This window comes from Camponotus vicinus, unplaced genomic scaffold (genome assembly GCF_025532165.1).
Source record: "Camponotus vicinus isolate PSW18456_S1 unplaced genomic scaffold, iyCamVici1.0 SCAF_5, whole genome shotgun sequence".
In the NCBI taxonomy this organism is placed as follows: domain Eukaryota; kingdom Metazoa; phylum Arthropoda; class Insecta; order Hymenoptera; family Formicidae; genus Camponotus; species Camponotus vicinus.
In genome coordinates this window covers 14,124,395-14,146,680 of record NW_028141977.1, presented here as the reverse complement: position 1 = coordinate 14,146,680, position 22,286 = coordinate 14,124,395, and the positions used below count along the sequence as shown (strand labels likewise).

The 22,286-nt window shown below is 29.1% G+C and overlaps 1 protein-coding gene across 2 annotated transcripts; it reads left to right on the top strand.

The window, feature by feature from the left end:
• Positions 1 to 800: 800 nt before the first annotated feature.
• Positions 801 to 21,378, top strand: Pvr (PDGF- and VEGF-receptor related). Of its 2 annotated transcripts, none has more exons than XM_083101015.1 (22): positions 801 to 1,004; positions 3,850 to 3,986; positions 4,351 to 4,531; positions 4,648 to 4,772; positions 5,229 to 5,376; positions 5,524 to 5,660; positions 6,056 to 6,230; positions 6,485 to 6,608; positions 6,907 to 7,082; positions 7,154 to 7,320; positions 7,408 to 7,549; positions 7,883 to 8,038; positions 9,588 to 9,773; positions 10,103 to 10,245; positions 10,319 to 10,487; positions 10,579 to 10,679; positions 10,810 to 10,960; positions 11,058 to 11,282; positions 11,461 to 11,629; positions 12,150 to 12,393; positions 12,825 to 13,262; positions 13,555 to 21,378. In XM_083101015.1, exons 1-22 carry the CDS (start codon positions 941 to 943, stop codon positions 14,218 to 14,220), a joined length of 4,224 nt encoding a protein of 1,407 aa, XP_082957141.1. In that variant the 5' UTR covers positions 801 to 940; the 3' UTR covers positions 14,221 to 21,378. The 2 variants fall into 2 exon arrangements, with proteins under 2 accessions (XP_082957141.1, XP_082957140.1); XM_083101014.1 differs by having other exon boundaries at positions 12,117 to 12,393.
• The last annotated feature ends 908 nt before the right edge of the window (positions 21,379 to 22,286 follow it).

Below are 22,286 nucleotides of genomic sequence, written 5' to 3'. Positions count from 1 at the left end.
AAAATAAAAATACGAAAATGTTATTGTCAAGAAACGAAAACAAGTTAATTGTGCCAACTCTTTCTGCTAATCAAGTCAATAACCGCTATTCTTCATAATTAGACTATGTTAATCTAAAATACCCTCTCAACACATAAACTGTACAAAACTTTATGAATGAAGATTCATCGTAAAAAATTTATTCTAGCCAATAAAATTGTAAAAATTTTTAAATATATAAATGTATGAAAGAATGCACTTTATAATCTTATTAAAAATTGCCATTTAAGAGAGAGAGGCAAAAATCTTGTGCTTAAAATATCCAATTGTATATAAACTCACGACTTTCGTAGGGAACGGTTGTAAACAACTGTATCTTTATTTATAGTATTTTCAAAAATACGTTTCAGGAACTAATAGTAAGTTTTTCTTAAATGCATGAATAAATGATTGGCTAAAGATTATTATTATACATGTACCACTCAATATTTTTATAAAAATATTTAACATATAAATACATCTTATAATTATATAAAAGAAAAATAATAATTATATAAAGCAGATTACACACACGCGTAATCTTTACAAAATCAGAGCAAACATCTAACATCTCAGTTGTGTAATTTGCGATAAAAAGTCTTTGCATGCAAGACTATGAAGAATTAGCTCGAGTAAGTAACTCTTGGCATCAGAAGGCCGATAGTGTCACGAGATGACGTCGTCTCCGATAAGTTGTACTCGAACGGGAAACCGACCGGGTGGGGCCTGTTCGTTTAGTCGTTGCTACAGCGAGAGACTCATTGTCAGTGTGAAAGTGACCATAGAACGCAGTAGAGAGTGGTTGGGCCCTCGAAGAACGACTCCGGGGCCTATTCTCGCGCGCGTTCGCGTTCAACAATGTTCATTAAGCAACATCGGCATGCAAAAATGTGAGAATCCGTAAAGCATAAGAGAAACGAAAATGTTTCTGCATTACGTACGATACCGCGTTCTGGTATTCATCGTTTTTACGCTCTGTTGCAAAGGTAATTAACGCGATCTGGCGTACCTGCCCGCGCTGTACCTGTTATACACATGTGTGCGTGTGTCTTCATGTGTGGTTGTGAGAAGTATAAAGTGGTCACGTGGCTGTCATTGAGTCACATTTATTGGTGTCGCGGTCAGATTTTACTCGAAGAAATACGACGTGGAAACTTTTTTATTGTTACTCAGCAAATGCCAATTCGTTGTTTCAATAGCGTCTCAGTAGTTTTTTGAATCATTTGAAAGAAGGGACATATATTCATACGCTTCAAATCTCGATTAATATTTAGTTCATATTTGTCCGTGTATATATTAATTAAGAAAATGTTGAGTGAAGTAAGTTATATATGTTTTTCTATTTTGATAGATCTTGCAAAAAAATGTAATATTAATTCTATAACTTCTTCTAAATATAGCTTCATAAAAGAAATAGTAGTATAAATATTAAACTTGACCTAAAATTTCGTAGCTGCTTTCTTGAAACCATAGTTTTAAAATAGCATGAAGAGATCATTATAAACTGCAAATTGTATTTGCTTAAAATTTTTGTTGTAAATGTTGCTACATCTGAACATGGTAAAAGCATTTAACAGTGCTGTTTCTGTAAATAGTCGACGGTTTTTTTATCCTATAAAATGGATATTATGAGGCAAACGAATGCTCGAATGAATCATGCCCGAAGAACTCATTTGTAGCTAAACTCATTAACTTATTTTCTTTAATGATACCATTAGACAAAGGAAATTTGGAAAAATGATAAGCTTTTAACACAATATTTACAGAAAATCAAACTACAGTAAATTTTTGTTATTTATACAAGTATTAGTCATTTAAAAATAAAAAAGTATGCAATAGCACTCGCATTTCAGTAACCAATTGACGTAACTGTTGTTAAATTATATTCACAAATTGACATAATCATACAGTTAACGTTATATCGAATAAAGATATGTTATGTGAAATACATCTATTTATTACACTAGCACTTCTGAGTCAATTATCTCTCAGCAGTATATCAATCATAAAATTTCATTGAATTTGGCGCACGTTGACGTTTTAATAAGTGGCGATAATTTTATAGATCGTTTAATAATATGACCTATCAACGTTACAATGTAGCGTCTAAAGATGCTCTATAAAAAGCATGATAAATTATAAAAAAATAATTATTTCTGAAATGTCTGTATCCTACAAAAAAAGTGTCGATGATATTGATTACATAGATCGAGTCATGCTTGGTTGCATTAGTCACTTCATTCGCAATAAATATTTCGTTCGATGACAACATATGCAGAGAAGCTCTATAAAAAATGCGTATTATTGATACTATAATATTATCATATTGCGATCTTTTTATCTCATTCTTCCTTTACAAACGTAAAAATTGTGAAAGATAAAATTTAATATTTTTTTTTCTTAATTGTAAGTATTTCTTGGAAAATTTTTCATGGATAATTTTTTTAAAAACATTTTAAATATATTTAAATGCTTCCCAAAAAAAAAATAGTTTAATTATATTTTGATATTCTCATATTCAATATTAGATAAAAAATTTTGAAAGATTTTCGCTATTATATTTTTTCTGAAATACAAACATATAAATTGTTCTAGTTGTTTTAATTAAAATATTGTATATAATTGTACTATATTTTTTCCTTTATCTTTTTTTTGATATAGAGATGTGCAAGAGATTTTTCTTTTAATTAATTTAATTTAATTTATATATAAAATAATATAAAATAAGGCATAAAAAATTATATTAAATTAAAATTAACATTTTAAAATATTAAATTTTGAGAAAAGTATTCTGAGAGAAACAGCACGTGCGTTCTTTATTAACAAATTTTTCAAAATAAAATATAGAATAAGGTATTTTATAATATTTTTTATTATGTGACACTCACTTAAAGTTTAAATTATTAAACTTCTTTAATATTTAATGTAACAAACTTCTATGATTTGATCTGTAAATTAGTATTTGTTAAATCTCCAGCTTTTAATTTAAAAATCAAATTTCTTTAAGATCAATAAGTTTTTATTTTATTATATATATCATCTCGCAATACTTTCATCTTTAAATACGATAGCATATTGATATAAAATAATACGAGGATATTCTGAGATATGTAGTAGCATTATTTTTATGCAATTCGGCGTAAATGTAATACGTTTTAACCACATCATGTTTACATGTATGATAATGCAAAGAGTACACATAAAATACATCTGTAAACTTCCCATCATTTTGCATCATATGCAATCTTTCCTATTGTAAATTATGATGTAGTATATATACATATAGTATATATATATATATACATATATATATATATATATATATAACCCATATATTTAACCAGAATAACTCATTTATTCGTAAATCTCAATTGTTCACAATCTTGTGTTTTCTACAACTGCTATATAAGCATGAGTTAGTTGATAATATGACCACGTTATCAGGAGAGGAAAAAAGGACTTCCTTCCTACGGGTCGCATTTGCGCAGAAAGAGACTGAAACGGCTGCGTTCTTTTCTACAGAAGAGTAACGAGGAGAGCCAGATAAAGCCAATCATCCGCAGGACATTGTGGCTAACACGACGACGTTTCTCTCGAAACTCTTAATCATATTCTCACTTTATACATAAACATTTGGCAACAGTTATTCTGATATAAATTTTTCATTAATAACTCTTAATATAAAAATATCGATGAACAATTAAAAGATTTGCTCCAATGTTCGGAAATAAAAAAGATATATCATTATGTCATATAAGAAAAATATTTCTATAATAAATTCGAATAATTTTAATCACATTTAAACTACATGAAAAATTTTGTGTTTTTCAGTTTCGGAAAGTAACAAACCAATTATTTCACCAAACCAAGAAGAAATTGTATTAAACGAAGGAGAATCTTTAGAACTTACATGCACGGGCTCAGCACCACTTAAATTTGTTTATCCCGACACTTTTAATAAAGAAGTGGTATGCACTATAAAATTAATTAGAATAGATTTTGATATTTTTTATTTTTCCTATTTGATTTTTTCCAAGTATGTTTTATCATTATATTTTAGATATTAAGATGAGTTTCCTTTTTCTAGAGAAAAGTTGGTTAATTCTATAATTCTATAAAAAATTAAACTATTCTAATTTTAATAATTAGATTAATTATCTTTTTATAAGATTCATTTTTTTCCTATAAGTTAGCTGTAGGAAGCGTGTCTCATGAAAGTTGCTATATAAAAATGTTTATTTATATATTATCTATAGAAATTACAATATATTTATATTTTAAAAGCGCATGCAAAATTTATATATATTAAATTTTACATTATTTTTATAACAGATTAATACTTCAACGCCGAGAATAAGCGAGGATGAGGAAAATGGCGTTTACAAATATATTTTCCAACGACCAAAAACCATTTTTGGTGACACAGGCTGGTACGGTTGTGCCGATTATAATGTTGAAATTCCAAATTCCTTTGATAATTCTGAGGTGAACTGGTTATACGTTTATGTAAAATGTAAGATGAAATTACATACCCTTCTTTTGTGAATTAATAAAAAATATTTGTGCTTATATCTTGTCCGTAATATATTCATTCAGTTTGCATAGAATAATTGCGTTAACTTGTTACAGCTAATACGAGTTTATTCGTTGAAGCGGACACTTTTGCTCATTTGAATGCTGTTGCTGGCGATAGTACTGTAATACCATGCAGACCTACATCGCCGGATTTAGTACCTGACTTATCCAACAACAACGTGAGTATCATCAATAGACTAGCAGAAGATAATTTACAATCTTAGAAAAATATATATAATATACGAAAAAGATTTGAATATTATGCGGTGACATATCAAGCATCTATGCGGAAATTTCTATAGGATCATTAACTTATAGTTATTTACAAATTCGTCTAAGCTCTCAATATACATTTTTTAGAACAAGAAATATACATTTTTTAGAATAAGAAATTTAAAGAAATATAGAGATAAGTTCAAAAATCGCACTTTGCGGAAAATATTAAAAATATGGTTAGCACATTATTGTTTCAAATTCTTCATTATAATACAGTAAAAAGTAGCTGTGTTAATTTAATATGATCATTATTTATCATCATATACTTTTCTTACATTTTTCATTAGATCATTAGTATCATTAGTATTATTGGATACTTTTTTAACACTTTTCTACATTTCGACGCGTTTAATATTTAGGAAGATGAATTAGAGGAAAAAGCATCATTTGATCCCAGAATTGGTTTCACGATTAAAAATCTGACGGTAAAAGACAGCGACTGGTACAAGTGCTCAATACAGAAGGATGATGAAGAGCATCAGGTCAATTACGTCTTGTCTGTACATCGTAAGTACGGTTAACTCGAGATGTTAATTTTGCCACATATATATATATATATACGAGTACATAAGTTGAAAGCGCGCAATGTATCAGCCATAATTACCGACACTTCTTGATAAAATATAAATAAGAATAATTTATTTATTTACATAGTAAGACAAACTTTGCCTGATCCAAAAATTCACGACGACACTTTGCGTCACGTCACACGTGGGCAAGATTTGTACGTTAATTGCACCGTTGAGATTGATGCATCTGTACGATATGTATTTAATTGGAGCACACCACAGGTAAATATAACTTATTTCAATTTCGTATAGTAAAAATAGATTACATTGGAGACACTTTAATTAATTGATGATGTGTCGAAAGATCGATAAATTTAGTGAGTATCTTATATAAAAATATTTTAATTTATTTTTAAATTTTTTTGTAAAAGGATATAATATAATTTATTTTTCTAATGTGTATATTCTAGTGTATATGTATATAATATTCATATGTCTATTTAGACAGCTCCTAAAGAAAAGCTAAAAAAAATTCTCTAATTATATATTGATTTTTTTCAATAAGGAGGATTGAGATACATTGTTTAGGATTAAAAATGCATATTTTAATGACGTACGCGCAATCAAAGTTTGCATCCCTATTTTTCCATTACGATGTATTTTTTTTTTAATTGCAGAGCAACAGCAGAGTAAGCACTCAACAGTTTAGGAAACAGCTCGACGGCAATTATCTCTTAGTTACGTGTCAATTGACGGTATTCAACGTCACGGATGAAGACGCGGGAGAGTATAAATGCATCATTAGATCGATTCATGACACAAAGGATACAACGAAAAACATCACGATACACGGTTAGTTTATCATTAATTTAGTTATGATTATATGAAATGCGCTTATTTATAAGAAAATTACATGATTGTATGGAATATAACCGTATGCAACGTAAGTCTCTTTCTATTGATCGATTACATGCATATATTGAAGAACCTACATATTAAAAGAAAATCGTATTAATGCTAGTAGTATTTTTGCGTGCCTATAAATTTTAATATCTTTAATATTTCTAATATTTCTAATATTTCTAATATTATATTTAATATTTTAGACCCTCAAATAAAGTATATTAATCTTACGTCTCAACATATTGAAAGATATTATCAAGGAGAAAAAGGCGGCAATGTACAGTGGGTCGTTTACGTTGATGGATTTCCAAGGCCTCATTTACAATGGTAAATTTTTCGTTTCTCCTTCTCTTGTTCTTTCTCATTTACAATGTATACGAAGATTCTAGTGTTTAAAGTATATTTTATATTTTAATATTAATATATATTATTACTTAATATATATTATATATACGCAAATATGTATTTTAAAGCGTATTTAATTATATTTAATCATCTGTTTTTTTATTTATTCAATTAGTGTATAATTAATTAATACCAACAAAAGTTTTAAATATGTTTAAACACACACACATATATATATATATATATATATATATATATTTCTTTTTTTGTAAATTTAAAGGTTTGAACCAAAAGGTCAAGAAATTACACCGAGTCAAAAGTATTCCGTGAATACAAGTACAACAGTTACTATTTTAAGGATAAATAACTTAGCAATAACGGATGCAGGGGATTATATCCTTGAAGCAAAAAATGACTACATGATAAAAAAACTCAATTTTACACTTGATATTATAGGTATTGAGATTATTCTCTAGGATTACATAAAAAAAGACTACAGTATATTATTTAATTATTATCGATTTCAGCTAAACCGGCTGCTCTGTTAACAGAGATTGAATCTTATTATGCACCTAATGAAACTGCGGAATTCCGTTGTGAAGTATTATCTCATCCTACAGCAAATGTAACATGGCGTTTTATGAAATGTCCTAATTATCCATCATTTGAAAATTCAACAACCGTGCAACTGACAGTAATGCAATCCTATTGGAACCTGATTTTAAATAGATATTTATTTGTATTTATATATTGTAATGAAAAACTTTTGTGGATTTTACAGGATGTAATGGAAAATGCTTACAGCTCCAATTATAAATACGAATCGAGAGCAAAAATGCCTATCCAAGTATCGGGAATAGTAACATGCGAAGCTTGCAATTCCCTCGGTTGCGACTTTGTGACAGAAAATATTTTCGTTTCCGGTAAGGAGATACATGCTTTTGTCTAAAACTTATAATCTATTTTAGTATTACTATTCTAATTATGTATCATATAAATAAATAAATAAATACATATATATATTTCTATATCTCATCATTATAAATTTGCGAAATATTAAATTAATTTTTATTTATTGTTTCGTTTATAAAATCTGTCATTGCACAATTATTATCTTATTAGAAATAAATACAAAGTAAATAAAAAAATTATAATTTAAAAAAGTTTGGACCAGAATTAAAATTTATAATACATTCCATTATATTAATATGTTATAAATCAATAATATAATATTTTTCATTTTTTAAATTTTGCAGATGGAATAGGCGCTTTTGGTATTATCGGACCAAAAGAATTGGTAACGAAAGACGATACTGTTGAACTGATTTGTGCGGCTTCCGTTTATAATTATACAGATGATTTAACATGGACAAAATTGGAAAATGAGACTGAAACGCCAATTATAGAGACAGGTAATTATTACGAATAAAGAATTGAATACATCAAAAGAAAAATTAGAATATTAATCGTAATATGTAAATCATAAGTTTTTTCGCAATTTAACATTTTGAAGAGAAAACATATGTAAGAGAAAGCATGTGTAGTAAAAAAAATTATTATTTATGCATATAATTTACAATAATACACACACACACACACACAGAAAATATATGATATTTCTAATATATGATATATGTGTGTGTGTGTGTGTGTGTGTGTGTGTGTACATGTACATATATAATACATATATATAAATATGCGCGCGCGCGTGTGTGTGTGTGTGTGTGTGTGTGTATTTATATATTTTTTTATTAATATGATTACATTCTTTTTGATAAATCATATTTTATTTCACATTTATATTTATATTATTTTAGACGCAGAAGTATTTAAGTATAATTAATTTGTTATCTTTCTCTTTACTTTTACATTATGTTGTGTTTATACAGGGTGTTCGGAAATTCAATCGACAAATTTTCAGAGATTGTCGGGGGCACCATAAGAATCATTTTTTGCAAATGAACCTGGGGTCGGAAACGTGTCATTACATCGCTACGGCATACGGAGTGTTCGAAAGAGTTGGGACCTCGAAATATCACAAAAAATAGAAGTTTTACAAAAAATTGTTTCAAACAAAAATTGTAGGGTGTAAAAAGGTCTATTTGCTGCTGTACGCCCGTGATAATGGGCCTCTCCATAAACAGCAATCATGTCAGCATACTCGTTCCAAGAGTATCGCTCTATGTCGCATTTTGTCAGAAAGAAATAATATCAGAAATCAGAAATAAAATACTTTATTTTTTAGATGATGATTTCAATCGGATACGTGCTTTAACAACAGTCCACAACAGTACTGTTTGGAGTACAAACTCAAGTCTACAAAAAAATGAAGGTTTTTATTTGCTCGAATGTCTGTAATAAAAAATGGCCCAAAATATCATACGCATCGGTCAATTATAAAAGTAGATCCACCATCATTTACTACTTCTACCTTCATTCGCGGATAATAATACGATAGCTACAGTCGACTTATCAGGAAAAACTTTATAATCTCAATAATTTCGAAACGGCTTACTTAAAGTTGATAAAATTAGTGCTTTGAAAAGGTCTCGAGAAGGGCTACAAGAATATGCAATAAAAAGTGAAGGGTTCCATTTTAAAAATTCAAGGTGGCCTTGTCGTGACCTTGGGGACGCCATCCAAGGTCAAACACATGGCGCCAGTAAATAGACCTTTTTACACCCTACAACTTTTGTTTGAAACAATTTTTTGTAAAACTATTTTTTGTGATATTTCGAGGTCCCGACTCTTTCGAACACTCCGTATGCCGTAGCGATGTAATGACACGTTTCCAACCCCAGGTTCATTTGCAAAAAATGATTCTTATGGTGCCCCCGACAATCTCTGAAAATTTGTTGAATGAATTTCCGAACACCCTGTATATGTGATTCTGTACATAAAAAAATGAAAGTATAAAAATAATTTAACATAAATATTAATCATAATCTTTATTATTTTTAGATAGGTTAGAAATCATACATAATAAAACTCCGTTCACGTATCGATCAACTCTAAAAATTCATCATGTTCAAGAATCAGATGCTGAGGATTATATTTGTACTGGCAAGTGCATACATGGATTATATTCTATAGATTTAAGTCATCCAGCTCTTTCTGATTATGCCAGCTACAAATTAATAATCCATGGTAATTACAATAAGTGATTTTTTTACATATCTAATGTAATTGTATTAAAAAAAGTATCTTAAAAATTGAATTATAATTAATTATAATTGTATATTATAATGAACTTAAAAAAACATTTATTACATAAATATTTTACTTTAAACTATTAAAAATTTTAAAATACAATAAATTAATTATTACAAAAAATGTTTTAGATATGAAATTACTAGCCAGATTATAATATAATTCGTTTATTATAAAAGATATATCTACTATATTTAACTAAAATTAATTTCTATAGAAAAATGTATTGTAATTTATCTTTTTCATATATTTGATGCTGTTTATAGATCCGGTACCGCCGTTTTTTACCAAAACTAATATGAACGAGACTATAGTGAAAAATATCGACGTAATTGCCGAAGGTCATAAAACGGTCATTTTACAGTGTTTTGCGGATGGGATGCCCAAACCGATAATTGCTTGGTATAAGGTAAATGTAATGTAATTATCTTTGTTTGATAAGACTGAATATATCTTATATTTTATTTTTCGATCATTTGCAGGACAATGTATTATTAGTGGAAAATGATCAATATTTGTTCAAATTTAATTATCAAGAACTTAATATCAAATATTTTAAGGAATATGATAGTGGAAGGTATTCGTGTCGCGCTATCAATCGATTAGGTACAAATGAAATTTATCAGGAGATAATGGTAAAAAATGCAAAATGTAAGAAGAAATATCTAGAAAATTATATATATCATATATAGAAAATAATATCATTGAGCACATAGATTAAAAATTAAAAAATTTTTTGTAGTGCAGAAGCTTGACGTCATATTAGCTGTTTCAATAGCTATTTTAGGTATCACCTTAGTCATTTCAGCAATCTTTTTCACGATTAAGGTTCGTCGTGAAAAGGTAAATTATATATTTTATTTTCTTTAATTCGTATAAAATTATACATAAAATATAATTTGATATTATATTGCGATAAAATCTTATGGAAAGTATAATATACTAATGAAATGAAATTTATATTCTTTCATAGAAAATGAGGAAAGAATTAATGGAAGCAGGTCTCATGCACTTTGAAGAAGGTGCTCTGGAGTGTTTAAATCCAGATTTGACGGTTGACGATCAAGCGGAATTACTTCCTTATGACAAGAAGTGGGAATTCCCAAGAGAACGATTGAAACTCGGTAAGCGCGACTGCCTTAATCTAGAGTTTAAATTTAATCAGATAAGTACCCAGATTATAATGTAACAAACATAGAAACATTCTAACTAATTTTTTAGGAAAACAATTGGGCAGTGGTGCTTTTGGAGTTGTAATGAAAGCAGAAGCGCAAGGAATATGCGAAAATGAAACTGTCACAACTGTCGCTGTGAAAATGGTACGTCGAACTACCGACCCGACTTATGTTCGTGCACTCGCCAGTGAATTGAAGATCATGGTACACCTTGGCAAGCATCTAAACGTCGTCAATCTTCTTGGTGCATGCACTAAAAATATTTCGAAACGTACGTATTACTGAAATGTTTCGTACTAATAAAAAATTATATTAAAACAATGATTAAAAGCATTGTTTAACTGGTATTGTACTTTAAACATATCTGTTTCTGACATGTCAAATACAGAAATAAAAAATTATTCAAAAAGCATTAAAATTTAAAATATTTATATTACAACGAATTACAGGCGAATTATTGGTGATTGTCGAATATTGTCGTTTCGGAAATTTGCATAATTACCTTTTGAAACATAGAAGCAATTTTATTAATCAAATCGACCCCAACACTGGAAAACTCGATCTTACTATCGGTGTGGATATACTGACGAGAACAGCTAGTATCAGTAGTAATAACAGGTTAGAAACATATTTTATAAACATTCTATTATCATCGATTGTCTTGATAAATGTACTTCTTTTATTTTATTAATAAATATATACAATATAATACATTCAAGATATTTTAAATGTGTTCTAAACTATGTTTTACCGATCATTGCTTAAACGGTTTTTATAAAATGTGGATGTAAATTAATTGAAAGCAAATATTCTTTCTCTGTTTTAAACAATGTCCTAGAGAATACTAATCAAATTATAGATTGACAAATTAATATTTCTAATTAGTTTTTTCAACATATTTCTATACACTAATGCTACAGAGAATTTCGTGTATCATCTAATTCTACATAAAATCTTAGGAGCTTTAATTTCAGAAATCTCATCCTGCATATGAATGTGTATTCTGAGTACTAACATAAGTAATGCATACATACACATGCACTGATGCATGCAAGGGGCTGAGGTTTAACAAAATTCTTCCTTTTTTCTTCTGTCCGTATGATAGGATAAAATATGCAGCATTATCCTTCTCTCGCAGTATTAGTGCGAATTCAGGCACCGATACGGTGGTACACTATTGTCCGGGAACAAGCTCGGACACTCAGGAGATCAACTTTTCGCCAGACGGCTGCGTCCTCAGCAATAATTCATCTCAACCAGACTGGAGGACAAATTATCGTGGAGACTACAAAGACCAAAATCTCAAGCCGATTTGCACTCAAGATCTTTTATCATATGCCTTTCAAGTAGCAAGGGGAATGGAATATCTCAGCCAAAGAAGGGTAAAATCGGATAATTGTAAAATTAATAGATAAATAATCGAGATAAATCGCAATTCACATACACATACACACAAATTTAAGTTTTAATATTTTAATTAATTTTATAATTTCACATTATATATATATATATATATATATATATATATATATAATATATATATATATATAATATATATATATAATAAATTTAAAATTAACTCTAATGTTATATATATATATATAACTATATATATATATATATATATATATATATATATATATATATATATATATATATATAACATTAGAGTTAATTTTAAATTTAAAATAAAACCAAAATTTTTATATAAGTTTGTAATATTACATTTCTAAAAGAATTCATTTGTTTAAGTTATATTTAAATATTCATAGTTTTCATATCATTATAATATTATTATAATACACGTTATTAGGTATTGCACGGTGATCTTGCGGCAAGAAATATCTTGCTTTGCGAGAATAATATAGTGAAGATTTGCGATTTTGGTCTCGCAAAGACTATGTACAAAGATGATAATTACAAAAAGAAAGGTGATGGTCCGTTGCCTATAAAGTGGATGGCCATCGAATCTATCAGAGATCGAATATTTTCGACGCAGTCAGATATTTGGTCTTTTGGTATAGTTCTGTGGGAATTTTTCACTCTGTCTGAAACACCGTATCCCAGCATGGAGGCCGAGAAATTGTATCAAAAACTGATAGAGGGCTACAGAATGGAGCAGCCGGAGTATGCCATTCGCGAAATATATGAAATAATGTCGCAATGTTGGAAAGCTAAACCCACACTACGCCCAAGTTTTACAGACCTCGCGGAAAGCATTGGTAATTTATTGGAGGAAAGCGTGAGATCGGTGAGTTAATTTTTATTTAACTAGATTATTGCGTCATGATACGAAAGGTATAATATATACCTAAATCAATTTTTCAAGAGAGCAACATAATAACATCAATAAAAAGTTACTAATATTAAATAACTGGATATTTTAATTAAAGATATATTATTAATAATTCAATCGCAACAAGCTTGAGATAATTCTGTTTAAAAATAAATACTATCCAAAGCACTGTATATATTTAAATTTTCTGTGAATAATTACTTGCATTTTAAGCAAGATATAAAAGCATTATTTATTTCTGTTGCAGCATTATATCAGTCTGAATACCCCGTATATGGATATGAACACGATGATTCTGGAGAGTGGTAAAAACGATTATTTGACGATGATGTCCGCGCCGGATCATGGGGCTCTATCGTCACCGGGACATTATGTGAATTCACCATTTTCGGAGGGCGCGCCAGATTCGTCATACTTGTGTATGAGTCCCAGCTGTCAGACAAACGAGTCCGGAATATTTAGTCCTAGACCACATGAGGATCGTTCGCACTTTGAATTCCCGTCGCCCGCATCAGACTCGGAGGATGCGGTCGAATTGTCGCCCATGTTGAAGCATGAGGAAGATCCCTACCTGAAGCCGATTAACGTACAAGAGCGAAGAGCAGAATTCGCGCGACAGAGAGAAGCAATGAAGAACCAGATAGCCGAGAGGTCCATCGATCGAGATTCCGGTTATTGCAACGCGCCGCGAAATCTTCATCTGATCGACCTGAATGACATGGATGAGAACGACGCGGCTCATCTAGCGGACGCGGACTCGAAGAAGGACTATGTGCCACCCATCATCAGTACTCAGGATAACTATGTGAACATGCCGAAACAGAAGAGCGATTTAAGATTAGGTATACCAGATGGCTTCAGTAATCCTAGCTACGTGATGATGAATACCCGCGAGATGGACCAGCGTGTTTAGTCCGCTTATAGTGACTTCAATCGTGTATTTTTGTGAATACTGCGTTTTAAAAGCAGGACTGAATGTGACTTAGTGATTTATTTGTAATTTTGTATTGGACTGACTTTTTCTACTCTTATAATTATAATCATATGTCGTAATATTATTGTGATACATAGTATCTAATAATATCAAATAACACTTAATTTAATATTTCGTGAAATGTTTCTCAATCAATGTGCCATGGTGATTAAAAGCATCAACAAGAATCAGTGAGTAGAAATAAAAAAAATACTTTTTATGAATATATATTACAGAGAACACACATAAAGACTTATTGTATATTCGTGTTTATTATATATATATAATAGAAGATTTTAATTCTCTTAATTATTCATTTTTAATACAATTTATATGATATGAATTTTTAGTTTGCAAAACAGTTTACTCGTGAAAATAAAATTTTATTGTGAAGAAATTATATTTTATCGATAAACGCATTTTTTGAAATTAAGAATTAATTTTCAGTAGTATGATTATTGTGTATATAAAACGTATCGTAAAGTAATCAGATTGTTGAGCACCTTTATCTGTTGCTTATTAAGACTTTGGAATTTAATAGCTAATTAGTCAATATTTTAGAATATTAGATAACATTGTAAAATATTATCACATTAAATTTTTCTCGTTATACACAATATCATATGCAAAGTACAATATAGAATACTTAAATAATATATAGTATCCCAATGAGCAATAAGTTATCAAAAAGAGTTCTAAAAGTACTAAGGTTTAAGAGTTGGACGTCTGAAAACGCCATCTGAATGATAACATAATGATATCAGTAAGTCCTCTAATGCGTCGATTTTAAAGGAAAAAAAGACTTCATATACATGACATCTAAAAGAATACTGTAGCATGACTTCTTATAAATGTCATCTAAAAGAGTACTGCAAAATGACTTCTTTTAAATGTTAAGAAAATGTTACTATTACCCAATAAACACATGATGGTATATTATACGTTTAAATCAAGTATTTACGGGAGGTCTAAATGTGATAGATTTACCCAATAAACACATGATGGAATATTAAACATTTATTAAACGTAAAGTTAGTATAAATGTGGTATAAGGCCCAGTTCCACAATCTAGTTAACCTGAGTTTAAGTGGCGAATGGACCAATCAGGACCCAGTTTAACGTATTAAACTCGGGTTAACTCGAGTTGTGGAACTGGGCCTAAGTATATCAGATAAACGTTTTAATTTTTATGGTTTTTATACAATCGTATAATATATGATAATGATATCCGTTTTTATTACGTTTGCATAAAACAAAACGGATTTTATGCGTTGAAAAATATTATATAAGAATACGAAAAGAAACGTTTAATTTCTAGAATGTATCTGCGTCTATTTTATTTCTTAAAATCGTATATTTATGTAATCGAAGAAACGTTTATTGAAAACGTATATAATTTATGAGAAAAATCTCATTTATAAATGTTTACAAAATTCTATTCTATAAATGGTATAATCTAAGTCTTAAAAACGTTAATAAATTATTGCACGAATAATATACACACCTGATTTTACAACTAAAATATTATACAACTAATAAACATTTTATTATTATATATATTTAACTCAAAATATGGTCAAATATATATAATAATAAAATATGTTTATTAGTCGTATAATATTTTAGTTGTAAAATCAGGTGTGTATATATTATTCGTGCAATAATTTATTAACGTTTTTAAGACTTAGATTATACCATTTATAGAATAGAATTTTGTAAACATTTATAAATGAGATTTTTCTCATAAATTATATACGTTTTCAATAAACGTTTCTTCGATTACATAAATATACGATTTTAAGAAATAAAATAGACGCAGATACATTCTAGAAACTAAACGTTTCTTTTCGTATTCTTATATAATATTTTTCAACGCATAAAATCCGTTTTGTTTTATGCAAACGTAATAAAAACGGATATCATTATCATATATTATACGATTGTATAAAAACCATAAAAATTAAAACGTTTATCTAATATACTTATACCACATTTATACTAACTTTACGTTTAATAAATGTTTAATATTCCATCATGTGTTTATTGGGTAATAGGCCAGTAGAAATAGTAAAAAAAGTAACAATTATTTCAAATGTCTTTAAACTTTTTTTATTGCTTAGTTTTGTTACCAACATAATATATCTCATTTTGCTAACATTCTCGAGGTCCGCAAAATGTTTAAAAAAACGAATTTGCAAAATTCGTTGCCACCTTACGTAGAAAATTGCAAATATTTAGCAAACTTGGGGAAATGTTTAATCGATGGTTTTCTGCTGTTTATTAAATTTGCTAACCATCCTAGAGTCGGCAACATTGAAAATTGTTAAAAATTAACATTTTTGTTAATAAATATTGCGCAAAAATATGTAATGTTTTGCAAAAGTGTTAGAATTTTCTTAAAAATATGCGAAAAGACTTGTGAAAATTTGCGAACTCGTAAGTTGCACGCAACACGTATATATATAAATAAACGTTATTTAAATTGTTTATTCGACTGTATTTCCGCCAAAAAAATTGCAAACGTTATGAATATAGGTAGCAAATGCTTAAAGCATTTTATGTCTCGTATTTTCAAATTTGCTAACTTCTTCGAGCCCGGCAACATTATTAAAACTTAACAATTCCGAAATATCTCGCAATAAATTTCTTTTTCACGTAAGAAAAAGCAAAAAATTTTAAAAATTATCCGATTTATGTCATGTTTGATGTCATTTTAATCGCAAAAATCTCATTAATCCATTGAAATTACTTTCAAATCGATAAAATGTGAAATATAAAAGTTTTATTTTCTGTGGTAAGATGATATATGATACGTGAAAGATAAAGATAAAGGGAACCTCGCGAGAGAGACTTCGGAACTCTTTGATGATAGGTCATCTCGCTTGCTCGTTATTCGTTCTCGCTCTCGATTTCGACGACATCGAGCAAATAGACGTATTGATACGATAAATCGAGTCGGTAACAATTTTAGTTACGTTTGAGTGAGCTATCCCGTCGGAGTTCGGCCGTCGTATTAGCATTTCTTTAAGAATATCAAATACTCATAACGAAATCCATTCCAATTTTTTAAACGTAGCATGACAATTACATAATATCTGTCCTTGTTCTTTACCAAGTCATAAATACACATACGATAAATAAATGAAAAGTTGAATTAAGAATCGTTCTGCATAACTTTAAAAAAATTCAAGTCACGTAATTTCCATGTATACAGGGTATCTAGAAAGGTAAGGCCAACCGGTCAGGAGATGAAAGAGGAGCATGAGTAGAACACATAATGTAAATAAAATTTTTTCGTATTCGCTATAGTTTAGAAGATAAAAATTTCAAGGTTATCTTTACGTGACCTTAAGAATACTATTCAAGGTCATTCTAATTTTTCTGTGTAATGCATAACTTAAAACCCTACACCTTTTGTATAAAACATTTTTTTCGAAAATACGTATTTTTCGAAATATTAAGAAGTTTCACACTTTTTATACATCCTTATAAAGCGCTATATCTTCTAAATTATAGCGAATACGAAAAAATTTATTTACATTATGTGTTCTACTCATGCTCCTCTTTCACCTCCTGGCCGGTTGGCCTTACCTTTCCAGACACCCTGTATATACAAAGCCACAGGTAATTTTTAAAAATTATAGACAGTAATGAAATTTGTTTTGCTATATTGTTGAGATTATATTTCAAAAATAACCTGCATTTTTATTTTTATCGCACGACCGATGAATTCCATCTAATCCACGTTGGACGAAAAATATTGTTTTTAGGTTATATAGAGAAGTTCGTCTCGATACTATCGATAAAACCTTTTCGATAATTATCGATAAACTCTCGACAGGAATCCGTTTCCGAAATTCACTGCCAGTACTGAAAATCTGTAGTTAACGTCACGTATACTATAGATTTTCAGTACTTGCAGTGAATATCGGAGTTAGCAAATGCAAATTCCTTGTTAGAATGTCATTTCCAACCAAATGCCGAATTTGCAAAATGTTTGTAGTTTTTGGCCAGTAAAAAAAAATCCCAATTATTTTATTGTTAAGTTTTAATAATGTTGCCGGGCTCGAAGAAGTTAGCAAATTTGAAAATACGAGACATAAAATGCTTTAAGCATTTGCTACCTATATTCATAACGCTTGCAATTTTTTTGGCGGAAATACAATCGAATAAACAATTTAAATAACGTTTATTTATATATATACGTATTGCGTGCAACTTACGAGTTCGCAAATTTTCACAAGTCTTTTCGCATATTTTTAAGAAAATTCTAACACTTTTGCAAAACATTACATATTTTTGCGGAATATTTATTAACAAAAATGTTAATTTTTAACAATTTTCAATGTTGCCAACCCTGGGATGGTTAGCAAATTTAATAAACAGCAGAAAACCATCGATTAAACATTTCCCCAAGTTTGCTAAATATTTGCAATTTTCTACGTAAGGTGGCAACGAATTTTGCAAATTCGTTTTTTTAAACATTTTGCGGACCTCGAGGATGTTAGCAAAATGAGATATATTATGTTGGTAATAAAACTGAGCAATAAAAAAAGTTTAAAGACATTTGAAATTATTGTTATTTTTTGGGATTATAATGTCTATTTCTACTGGCCTATAAAGTCCATATCAGATTACGCCTACGCATTGAAAATTTAAGATTAAAGATTGGAATTTGACAAATCAGAACAAAAGGAACTAAAGTTTCTTTGTCCTAATTAGTCAAATTTCAACTTTAATCTTAAATTTTCAATGCGTAGACGTAATCTGATATGGACTTTAATTTCAACTTTAATCTTGAATCTTAATCTTCAATGCGTAGTCAGATATGGCTTAGGAATTTTTTATTTATAATATTTTTACATATTTTATTATTTGAAAGAATATACTCAATAATATATATATATATATATATATATATATATATATTCATTGATTCAGTTATTTTGTTATTCATATTAGTCAGTGTACAGAATAATATGCTCCTGCTGCATGTGTATAGTATCACTAAATATATGTAAATTTTATGCCAATGCTCTACAATGTTCACTGAGTGTTTCTGTTAAAATTCTAGAGCATTAGATGCCAGTCTTGAAAAATCAGATTCAAGTCGCTATTAGTGATGTATTATCGTATGTGTTTGTAATGTATATAATTCGGACTAATTTAAAAGTTTGAGACAATAAGATCATACCGATAATAACGTCAACAAATTTCATGCATCTTGTTTCAATCGTGTTTTTCTGTCCTGTCCATGACAGTTTGTAGGCTAAAAGATCAGTTACGGTTAGTTTTAATGCATTTCTCACATGCTGTTCCGCATCTTCTATTTTTGTCAATTTCTTGACTCACACAAATATTTTTCTCCACAATATAATAAATAATCTCTCTGGTCCATTCACATGCGGTAGATTGATTATAGGTTATGTGGTTTTTGAGAAACATCTTGCGAAATGATTATTTACTGATAACATTTTCAAGAGAAATGAGATATTTGAAAAGACCTCTTAAAGAGCTCTTCCTTCTAAGACTCTAGAGCCATCTATAAATAGATATCATAAAGAGCTCTTTTAAAAGACAGTTTGCAAATAGATACATTTATTGATATCATTTCCAAGAGAAATAAATGAGATTTTGAAAAATTCCTCTTAAAGAGGTCTTTTCAAAGATATCTTGCAAAAAAGATAACTTATTGATATCATTTTTGAGAGAAATGAATGAAGTCTTTAGAAAGTCCTCTTAAAGACTTCTTCCTCTCAATAATGCTCACTGGGATACTATATAATATACGGTAAGAAAATGCATTGCATGCACATTTCGATTTCATTACTAAGATATTTTTATTGATACTATAATTTATTCAAAACATTAACATTTTAGTTTTTTTATTTCTCTATTTTATCAAATATATTCGCGCGCAAGACTTAGTTCTTTTTTATTTTTCCACAAAATAAGCAAATTATGAAAAATTCAAATATTGCATAATATTAGATTATATATTTTATATAACGTAAGATATATACAAATAAAAGTCTCTTGTCAATTTGTACTTAATACTCATAATATTTGCACTTTGCTTTGTAAACACTATGGGTGCATTCGTTTACGCAGTCGCTGCCGCAAATGTCATTTGTTTATCTATAGTTTACATCACGTATACTATAGATAAATGAATGACATCTGTGTGTGTGTGTGCGGCAGCGACTGCGTAAACGAACGCACCCTATATGTATAATATTATATGTTGAAGTAGAATATCTAATTATTTCAAAACTTAGAAAATTATCTTTAGGAAATCAGCCATATTAAGTTAAAAACAATTTTTTTGTACAAGCGTGAAATATATTAAACATTTAATGTCTAATATTCTTGTGTTTTATTTCTATAAAAAAGAATTAAATAATGATTATATCTTAATATTATTTGAGCAGTATGATATATAGTATGATATATATTTATGTATAACAAATCTATCGACTACAGTATGATTCTTAATCAATCACGATATGATTTTTATCCAGTTAAAAATATGTAGTTGATGTGACATCAAAAACCAAATGTTCAAGTAAAATTGAAATTCTAATCGAAAGTAAATAGTACAAATTATTAACAAATACAAATTATTGACGAGTTTATGATTATTATTTCGACATAATTTCAACTAATAAATATATTAATAAATGTATTAAAATATTTATATAAAATTTAAATTTAATGTAAATTCAATAGTAGTACAAACGTATATATTGCATAGCTCTCTAATTAACTGAAATAAAAATTAAATATAATAATTAGGGATTTGGCTCAAATAATTAAAAATTAAATCGAAATTGGCACATAAGAGCCACAGTGCGGTAGTTGGAGCGCAGAGAAGAAACAACACTTCCTTCTTTTTTATTATTAGTTTATTACAAAACTCAAATTACAATAACTAAAAGGCGAACGTTTCGGACCATATTTGATGCTTCTTCGGCGCAATGTTAACAGATTACTCTCACTTCCGTTATTATTCTTCAACTAACTGCAATACGCATCTCTTGTGTAAGCCAATCGACGGTCTCATTTCACAGTGCATAAAATAAAGCGTACGTTAACGAGTGTCTTGTGTTCTCTGTCACCTTTCCTTATCCTATCACGTTCAATATTTTTATAAAAATATTTAACATATAAATATGTCCTATAATTATATAAAAGAATATATCTTATAATTATATAAAAGAAAAATAATTATATAAAGCAGATTACACACACGTGTAATCTTTACAAAATCGGAGCAAACATTTCAGTTGTACGATTGTGTAATTTGTAATAAAAACTTGACTTATTATTGCAGGCCGATCGCATTCAAGACTATGAAGAATTAGATCGACGTAGGTAACTCTTAGCATCAGCAGGCGGATAGTGTCATGAGATGACGTCTTCGATAAGTTATACTCAAACGAGAAACCGATCGGATGCCTGTTCGTTACTGCAGCGAGAGATTCAGTGTGAAAGTGACCATAGAACGCAGTAGAGATTGGTTGGGCCCTCGAAGAGCGACTCCGGGGTCTATTCTCGCACGCACTCGCGTTCAACAATGTTCATTAAGCAACATGCAAACATATGAGAATCCGTAAAGCATGAGAGAAACGAAAATGTTTCTGCATTACGTACGATACCGCGTTCTGGTATTCATCGTTTTTATGCTAAATTGCAAAGGTAATTAATGCGATCTGGCATACCTGTCCGCGCTGTATCTGTCATACACATGTGTGCGTGTGTCCTCATGTGTGATTGTAAGAAGTATAAAATGGTTACGTGGCTGTCATTGACTCATATTTATTGATGTCGCGGTCAGATTTTACTTGAAGAAATACGACATGGAAACTTTTTTATTGTTACTCAACAAATGCTAATTCGTTGTTTCAATAGCGTCTCAGTAATTTTTTAAATCACTTGAAAGAAGAGACATATATTCATACGCTTCAAATTTTGATTAATATTTAGTTATTCATATTTGTCCGTAC

Excerpts from the sequence above, each read along its gene's own strand:
- Pvr (XM_083101014.1), top strand. The coding sequence starts at position 941 with ATGTTTCTGCATTACGTACGATACCGCGTTCTGGTATTCATCGTTTTT. Across the intron at positions 1,005-3,849 it reads TTTTACGCTCTGTTGCAAAG|TTTCGGAAAGTAACAAACCA; the intron begins GTAATTAACGCG and ends TGTGTTTTTCAG. Across the intron at positions 8,039-9,587 it reads AACGCCAATTATAGAGACAG|ATAGGTTAGAAATCATACAT; the intron begins GTAATTATTACG and ends TATTATTTTTAG.